The sequence below is a fragment of the Scleropages formosus genome, chromosome 6 (assembly GCF_900964775.1).
Source record: "Scleropages formosus chromosome 6, fSclFor1.1, whole genome shotgun sequence".
Taxonomy (NCBI): domain Eukaryota; kingdom Metazoa; phylum Chordata; class Actinopteri; order Osteoglossiformes; family Osteoglossidae; genus Scleropages; species Scleropages formosus.
This window is the reverse complement of record NC_041811.1, coordinates 27,022,953-27,031,103: the sequence shown is the minus strand read 5'-3', so window position 1 is coordinate 27,031,103 and position 8,151 is coordinate 27,022,953. Positions and strand designations below refer to the sequence as shown.

General features: G+C 41.7%; 1 protein-coding gene across 2 annotated transcripts; it reads right to left on the bottom strand.

Annotated features, from left to right (window-relative positions):
• On the bottom strand, window positions 1-6,700 carry stbd1 (starch binding domain 1). 2 transcript variants are annotated; one of them, XM_029253025.1, is made up of 2 exons: window positions 6,337-6,700; window positions 1-2,432 (listed from the first exon to the last, which is right to left on the bottom strand). In XM_029253025.1, exons 1-2 carry the CDS (start codon window positions 6,593-6,595, stop codon window positions 703-705), a joined length of 1,989 nt encoding a protein of 662 aa, XP_029108858.1. In that variant the 5' UTR covers window positions 6,596-6,700; the 3' UTR covers window positions 1-702. The 2 variants fall into 2 exon arrangements, with proteins under 2 accessions (XP_029108858.1, XP_029108859.1); XM_029253026.1 differs by lacking the exon at window positions 6,337-6,700 and adding an exon at window positions 4,202-4,461.
• Window positions 6,701-8,151: the final 1,451 nt, after the last annotated feature.

The window sequence follows — 8,151 nt, the reverse complement described above, 5'->3', positions numbered from 1 at the left end:
TAACACTACATAGTATCCACTGTAAGTTGCTTTGGACAAAAGCGTCTGCTAAGTGAATAAATGTTCCGGCCTGTGACACCTGTTAAGAGCTTGCCGTTTGGGGAAAAAAAAACTGATAGTAAATTCTAAAAACTAATGGTGGAGCAAAATATTGGAAGGATGTACCATCAAATCTGGCTCACAACAAGTAATCACACAGTTTCCCAGGTAAATGTGAAAACAAAGAAATTTATCAGTGTGTTCTTCCATGAATGTCTGCAGGGTGCAAACATGGAGAATATGCAAACTCTTCACACCTTAAGCTTGACTCAGAGCCACACCCACCAAGCTGCCACTGTGTCCCACAAAATTAAACATTCTACAATAAAAAGCTTGCAAAATACACAAAATGTATAAAAGCAGGTAAATCAGAGGTCAAAAATATAACTACTGCTTTTCACATTTATATTATGCGATCTAATATTATCACATTATTATGGATAAAGGGACTTAATGATATTTTTCATTTCTTTGATAATATTGCTTTGCTTCTGCATTGTGTGACTTGCAGTTTTATGTTTTCACCAAGCATGTGTTTAACAATTACATCATTTGAAATGCTGGATTCAGATGACATTGTCTTGCATTTTAGATTAATATGTCTGAATTTATTACTTCATAGAATCATGAATCCACTAAGTTGTGTTACCCACAATTTATCATTCAAATGTAGCCCCAACATTTATGAAGATTGATAGCTTCATCATGACCGGTGTACAAATAGCGGTTGTTGCACTCTTCCCACCGACAGATCTTGTCATTTTCTACCAGAACAAACTTCCACTCCACCTGGTAGCCTACTGGAAGGGCAATGCTACCTGACCAGAACCCTCCATCAACCCTCAACAGAGGCACAAACTTCTCCCAATATCCTAACTCCTTGCTACTCCCGGTAACAGCCAGGAGCTGAAATGGAGAATGCGTGACATAGTGAAGAGAAAAGTTGACTTTCACACTCTGGGACTGACGTTTGACAGTCGCTACACCTTCACTTGGGTGCCCATCTAATGACCTGAGTACAGATTCAGAGTCCACCAGGGACATCCCTCCAGTCCCAGCAGCAACATAATCAGACTCATCTTTCAGACTAAGGGCAGGGAAATCATTGTTCATCTCCAAACCATTTATGTTCATCCACTCGTTGTTGTCCATGGTTGCCTCCATGATGTTTATTTCCATTGAGGAATATTCATCCTTAACTGATACATCCACTGCCTTATCAGGGCCTTTGGCTTGTTTTGACTGTGACTGATCATTTACAATTTGACGATGGTCCTCTATGTCTTTCTGACAAGGCTTCTGATCAAGACCGCCACTCAAATGTTTGGAACAATCCTTGATATGGCCAAAGAAAACACCCTGATGAGTGTTTTGTGTCGTATCATTACTTAGCTGTGTTCCTGTCACCACATTTTCCTCAGGATTGCTCTTTATGACTCTTTCTATAACACATGTCTTCTCTTCAGTCCCCTCATCAACAGTTGTAACTCCTGATAGATCGCTAACTTTCTGAAGTTGGCTGCTCACTCTGCCCAAAAATTCAGGAATCAACATCTCTCTCTCTGTATTATCTTCCTTTGTTTTCTTGTCATTCATTCCTCGACTGGTCATTCCAGCAGTTATTTCTTCTGTCTTCACCTCATATTCAGAAATATCAGTTAAAGATTCCTTAGGGCCACAAGGAACATGCTGGTGATGTAAATGTCCCTGTGATTTATTAGCATGTTTCCCATGATCCCAAGAAAGGTCAGATGCCTGCTCCTTTTGTTCATGATAATCCCTGTAATGCTCTTTATATTCATTAACAATTTTATCTGGATGTTGTTCACCTACATGTTGCTCATGGCTGCTAATCCTATGTAAGTTATTCAAAGTAACAGGACTTTCTTTCTGATCTTCACTGTTATTTTCAAACAGAATTAATTTTGCTTTCTCTTTGGCCACCCTTTTCCTTTCATAAAACACTTCTGCTTTCCTTTGATGAAGTTCGTGTTGACTTGACGAATCTAGTCGTCGACTCAAGAGGCCATCATCTTCTGATGAATCATTATTCAGTTTTGCATCTTTGCACTTCAACTTCGCAAGATTTTCATTGCACGTACTACAGGTATCTGATTGCGGATATCCGAAGGAAATGTTAAAGTGCTCATTGAAAATCTTTCGGTAAGTCTCATAAGTTACGCTTGAGACAGGGTTTACTTGCTGAAAAATAGTGAACATTTTCTTAATACTGAGATCTTCTGATAAGTAAATTTTGCATCTTCTGTCACAAGAATAATGTGACATCCTGCTACAGAAAGATCCAATATGTTGCTTTATCATGTCAAGGTCTTCCTCCTTCAGCTTATGTGGTCTGTTACCATGCTTTCCTCTTTTGTCCTTCGGAGGTGCACCTGAAGAGAAAGAAATGGGGTATGTTAATATGTTCCCTAGTATTTTTTGAGTGTTATGACCCCGAGGTTGTCTAGGGGTGGAGAGCAGTGTAACAAAGGTTTTGTACCAAATTATGAGCTATAAATTGAAAAAACAGCAAACAGGGTACACAAAAAGTAGTGTGTATTTAATGTTCTGGTGAAAGAGCAGTTAATCAAAGTTAAAGAGCCAAGTAGAAAACCTTACAAAAGTAGACAGAAAGCAAAGGAAAATGCTAACTAACCTAACCGTTGTAAACAAACCACGTTCTAACTACAACTTGGAAACAAAAAGTGGTCAAAACCCAAAAGTGGCGGAAGACTGTTTCCAAACTACACTACTTTTACATTCTCTAAAGAAAGAAAAATAACCAAATAAGTGTACAAGCAGCATAAAGGTATTGCAAAGAAAAAGCAAAAATATCAAAGAGCCACTAAGAAAGTAAAGGGGAAAAGCAAGAGGACTACCAAAATCACACCACAATATTTTGTTAATGAACGAGCAAAAGCTCATTCAATGGCCTCCGGGAAGTGGCTGTTCAAAATCTGGGAAGTCCCGCATCTGGTCTAGTGAATCGGGTCCATCACTCCTGGACTGATACTGATGGACAGTTGTGACTCCAAATCCAAGTCAGGGGAGGGGAAAAACCAAAAAGTAACACAAAATGGACACCTGCTGTGGACATAACAGTGAGGTCGAAAGACAACAAAACTGTGCGTGGAAAAAAAAAAAAAAAGATTTTTTTTTTAAAAAAAAAAAAGTATTTTACCAGTGACCAAAGTTAGATATCAATAATGCGATGCATGAATAAGTGACACCAGCTAACCCTAATTTATAACAGGATAGTTTATCAAGCATATGGAGCATCTGCAGTAGGCCTCCCTAACCTTTTTGCGACCCTTGAGACAAAATTGCTCTTTTGCATACCCACACCTGAGAAATATGTCACAAAAAATAACTTGTGTTGTTGTGCTTAAGCTGTAGAAATGCATTAAAGTGCTATTGCATTGCAAACATGGTGGCGACACGGTGGCACAGCGAGTAGCGCTGCTGGCTCACAGCGCCTGGGTGGGGCGAGAGAACATGGGTTCAATCACCGTTCAGTCTGTGTGGAGTTTTCGTGTCCTCCCCATGTCTGCGTGGGTTTCCTCCAGGTGCTCTGGTTTCCTCCCGTAGTCACATGCTGTTCAGGTTCCGCCACAGTATGTGTGAAAAGAGAGCGTGTTCCACCGATGTATGGATGTGTGACCCATTGTAAGTAGTGTACCTAGCAGTATGAGTGACCTTGGTGAATAAGGTGTGCGGGCTGGTAACACTACATGACACAGTGTTCATTATAAGTCGCTTCGGCATCTGCTAAGCGAACAAATGTTAACGTAAACACACTAACCCATCATACATGTGCCAAAGTGGTTGGGAACCACTGGTACAAGGACGTCTGTCACTGAAACACAGAAAAACTGCAACATTTGATTTGTTAAAGGTGGCAGACCTACATTACATCTACATTAAATCCATCTGAAAATGTATGTTTACCAGTATATAAGAGAAACACTCTACCTGTAGTAGTCAGGGCTGTTTTGATTGTGATCAGTCTTCGGTTGGTGATCCCGAAGATGGAGATGAACGCTTTTGCACACACTTGCACCTTAACGCACCGTTCATTTCTCTTGACGTAAACATGATAGTCGTACGAATATTCATTCGGTGCAGAAACGTGGGATTCTGCCCTCGGACGACGTCTACTTACGTTCTTGAAAGAGACAAACGACGATAAGTACGAGTCTTGTTCGTCTTTCGTCTCCATCTCGTTCAGGCGCTTCACTAACGCTGCTCTTTCGTCTTCTGAGGTCATAACAAAACACTGACGCCTGGCGCATCGGCAGTCTTCGCCAACAGAATGTTGCGAAAGCTTGCGAATTTTGTCTAATTTGCGCTGTCTTCCTGTAAATTTGCGCTTCTTCGGTTTCTCAGGGAGCTCGCGCGCGCTCGCAGACTCCGCCATTTTGGACGAGCGAAAACACAGTGGAAGTAAACGATTGGTCCGTCGACGTCACGTGACATCGGTCAGCTGATACGACTCGGACTTTGATCGTTTTTCGCCAGGGAGAGTTGGACTACAATCGTTCTTTTGAAGGAGACTTTTTTCCTTCGCTTCAGCATGTGCGACTGTTGCCGTTTTATAACAGGAGAGCATTTCAGGAAGAAACTAGAACCAGTGATCAATAGGGATTACATTTACATTTATTTATTTAGCAGACGCTTTTCACCAAAGCGGCTTCCAATGAACTCTATGTAGTGTTAATACCAGCCCAAACACCTTATTCACCATAGTGACTTACACTGCTTAAAAACTACATTTGTATGCAGTATAAACGATAACTACATTTTTTTCCAAAATTGTGACTATGATCGTTCTCTCCACGGACTCTTCAGATGTTCTCTGCTCTGACACTCAGTCATATGTCATGATGTTCAGAAATTGAGTCAATATCAATTTGTTTTGAAGCTGTTCAGACCAACTTATATTGTATTTCTGTAATAGGATGAGTGTCGGTGTTTTCACCAGCCAATAGCTGGCCTCTGTTCCAAAGACCAACTTTTGTAGTTTTGGTACTTTGTTCAGAAACCTCTTTTATTTTCTTAAAATAAAACAATGCCTAGTAGGTAAGATGAGAAACGTATCTGTGTTCTGATTCAAGATCTCAGTGCACCCTGTTTGAATTTTGTTTACTCATGGAGTGACAAATAAGTGGCTGATGTCCTCTTGGGGTTCTGTCTGCAAAGTCAGCATGTTTTTACCTTGTTTATCTGGGTTCATCTTGGTATTTCAGGCCATAAATGCTATTCACATAAATTATTAACTGCATAACTACTATTAGTGAATGTCTGTGTGAGTGGCTGTGTGTGTTTGGGGTCCCTGTGCAGAAGTGGGTGTAACCCTCATAATGCCCTGTTATTTCTGTGGTAAGGTACATATTACAACTATTGATACATTTTTTGATAATCAATGAAATTACAAAACCTCTGGCTTTGCAATATATGCCATTTTTGAAAGCCTTACCTCCATAAAACATGTTATGTTCCAAAGTCATTCAATCTTACTTTTTGTCATTTTACATTTACAGAAAAATTACATTTCACATGTACAGTCTTGTCACTATCTGTTGTGTCTTCACATTAAATGTTTGAATTTTCCACTCAGATTTCACAAAATTCTTTTCATTTCTGGAATTCCTATTGGGATTTCTATACATTATAAAATCAACATATAACCATACAGACTACCAGCATTTAAAGTAAACAGTTCAATAAAATTAACAGGTGGTGCATACCGGCTATAAAATCCATGGGGTGCGCTGTTTTTTAAATTAATATTCAAATGTGCAACTAGCCATACAATAGACTATGAAGTTTAAAAGTAACAAACACTTTAAGATGTAAAATGCATAGAATTCAACAAGGTTATTCCAATAATATGTTTTCCTTCACACACCTGTTCAAAGATAGAATACAGTAGTATCTATACAGCGAATACCCTTTTAAAACAACAGGAACAACAGCACCAGCAACAAAAACACCAATAATAATAATAATAATAATAATAATAATAGATGTAGAGCGAGAAAGCGTAAACCTTAAACTTTAACGTAAACATTTACACGAACGTGCTCAAAAGTAAAGTGTGTATTCTATATATAGGAAGTCGAACGAAAAATTGTGCCCTTGGCTTTTCCCTCCATGGCGATGAGTGCGCAGTAAAAGCTTTCTTGCATAAACCCTTTGGAAAGAAAGGACGCAGCGAGCGCAGTCAAGGCGCCTCTCAAACACACGCTAAGCAGGTCGCGCGCCGGACTGCCGTGGAGCGTCGGGGACGCGCGTTACCTGTTGACTCGCTCTGGGCCGCGCTCTTCCCGCCGCGGTGGCGAGCGGTCGCCTCGCTCCTCCTGGCCTCGCTCTCAGCGCGTGTCGCAGTGTGTCCGCGCTGCGTCCCTCTCCGAGAGCGCGCGCTTGCTGTGTATATGAAGAGGACGAGAGCCGCCGCCAGCACCGCGGCGCAGCCCATCATCATCAGCGCAGCCGGATCGTAACTTGCAGCCGCAGACGGACCGCCGCTCCCGGCGCTCGGGCTGCGCGCGCTCATGGTCACCGACACGTGCTGCCTGCGCGGGAAGTGCGGGGCCGCAGCAGCCGGAGCGGTTAGAGCCCCTTGCGGCGCGGCGTGCGCTTTATGCCCGCTGTCCGCAGGAGCCCTTGATGCGGCAAAGGCAGGCGAAAGGTGAGCTGATCGCCCATTGGCTGAGGCCTGGGACAGGAGTGGGGTGGTGACACCCTCACATTGATTGTCAGTGACACACCGCACACGCTGCTGCAAGGGGAGGGATAGGCTGTATTCTAAAATTAGCTGATGTGCATTTACCTGACACTTTTCTCTAAAGTGACTCACAGCTATTTGCCCATTTCTACAGCACCTTACTCAAGGGTACTACAGCTAGGTAGGAGATCAAACCTACAACCTTTGGATTTAAAGGCAGCAGTTCTAACCACTATGCTACCAGCTGTCTCCGTGTGAAATATGTATCTATGACGTAAAATATGTATCTATGGAATATGTGAACCAAACTCTGCAGCTGAATGAAAATGATGAAACTCTAAAAGTCCCGCTGACTTACCAGACTGTATAGGGACAGAAAAAACTTTTTTCCCATCTATGCTGTGTCCAATTATCCCCACAAACTTTTTACCACTTTTTCACCTCTTCTGGCACCTCCTCCACCACATCCTCCCTCCAACCCTCACTGCTCATGTTTTTGCGTCATTCTTTAAAGGCGAAATTAATGGCATCGCTAGTAAGTTCTACGGATGTTCTCCCTACGTCAAGATTGCCAGAAAGGCCTCATTCCCTGCACTGCAAACCCTCTCTGAAATGGCCATTTCTGACCTCCTGGTCTCACACCAAGACACTGCTTGCCCTCTTGACCTATTCTTTTTTGTCTTTCCCTCATTCTCCTCTGGTTTCTTCCCATCTGCCTTCAAAACTGCCCACATCTCACCATGGTTAAGGAAACCTCTGAACACAAACTCCACCAGCTGATCCAGAAAGAAAGGGCAGTTGTGTTCAAGCTGCCGAACTGTTCCCATGTGTCTCCCTTCTTTGTCTCTCTCCACTGGCTTCGTGTAGCTATACCCTATCAGGTTCAAGATGCTGGTTGAGGACTACATGATGATCAAAGCATCAGCACCCCAGTACCTACAGGACCTCCATCCCAGCAAGAGCATTGTGTTCCAACACCTTTGGCTGCTTGCCCATCCTTCTCACAAGGCGTCCAAAATCAAAGACCTTTTGGTGTTCACTTTTATTCACCAGTGCGGCCAGATAAGCCCCCTCTGTCCCTCAGAACTGCTGAATCACTGTCATCATTCAAAAAGGGCTTCAAAACCCTTTCTCTTCATTTGCAAATAAATTTATTCAATACCATCTGCTGTGGTTACGGTGGCTGATCCTGTTCTGAATTACATACTATGAAAGAAACAAACATTTAAAAATTTCCCTATTAAAGCTTTTTCACTTTATAATTTGATTAATTATTTCATTTTATTGTAATTCATTTTAATTTAATGTAGCTCACATATAATGAAAATATTAAGTGCAAAATTACTTTAAATTAATTATTTTAAATATTTGTAAAAGTATTTAAA

Bases quoted from the DNA above. Each gene is read 5' to 3' on its own strand.
- stbd1 (XM_029253025.1), bottom strand. From the start codon at position 6,595: ATGAGCGCGCGCAGCCCGAGCGCCGGGAGCGGCGGTCCGTCTGCGGCT. The intron at 2,433-6,336 runs GTAACGCGCGTC...CTTTCTCTTCAG, and splicing joins GGCCCAGAGCGAGTCAACAG to GTGCACCTCCGAAGGACAAA.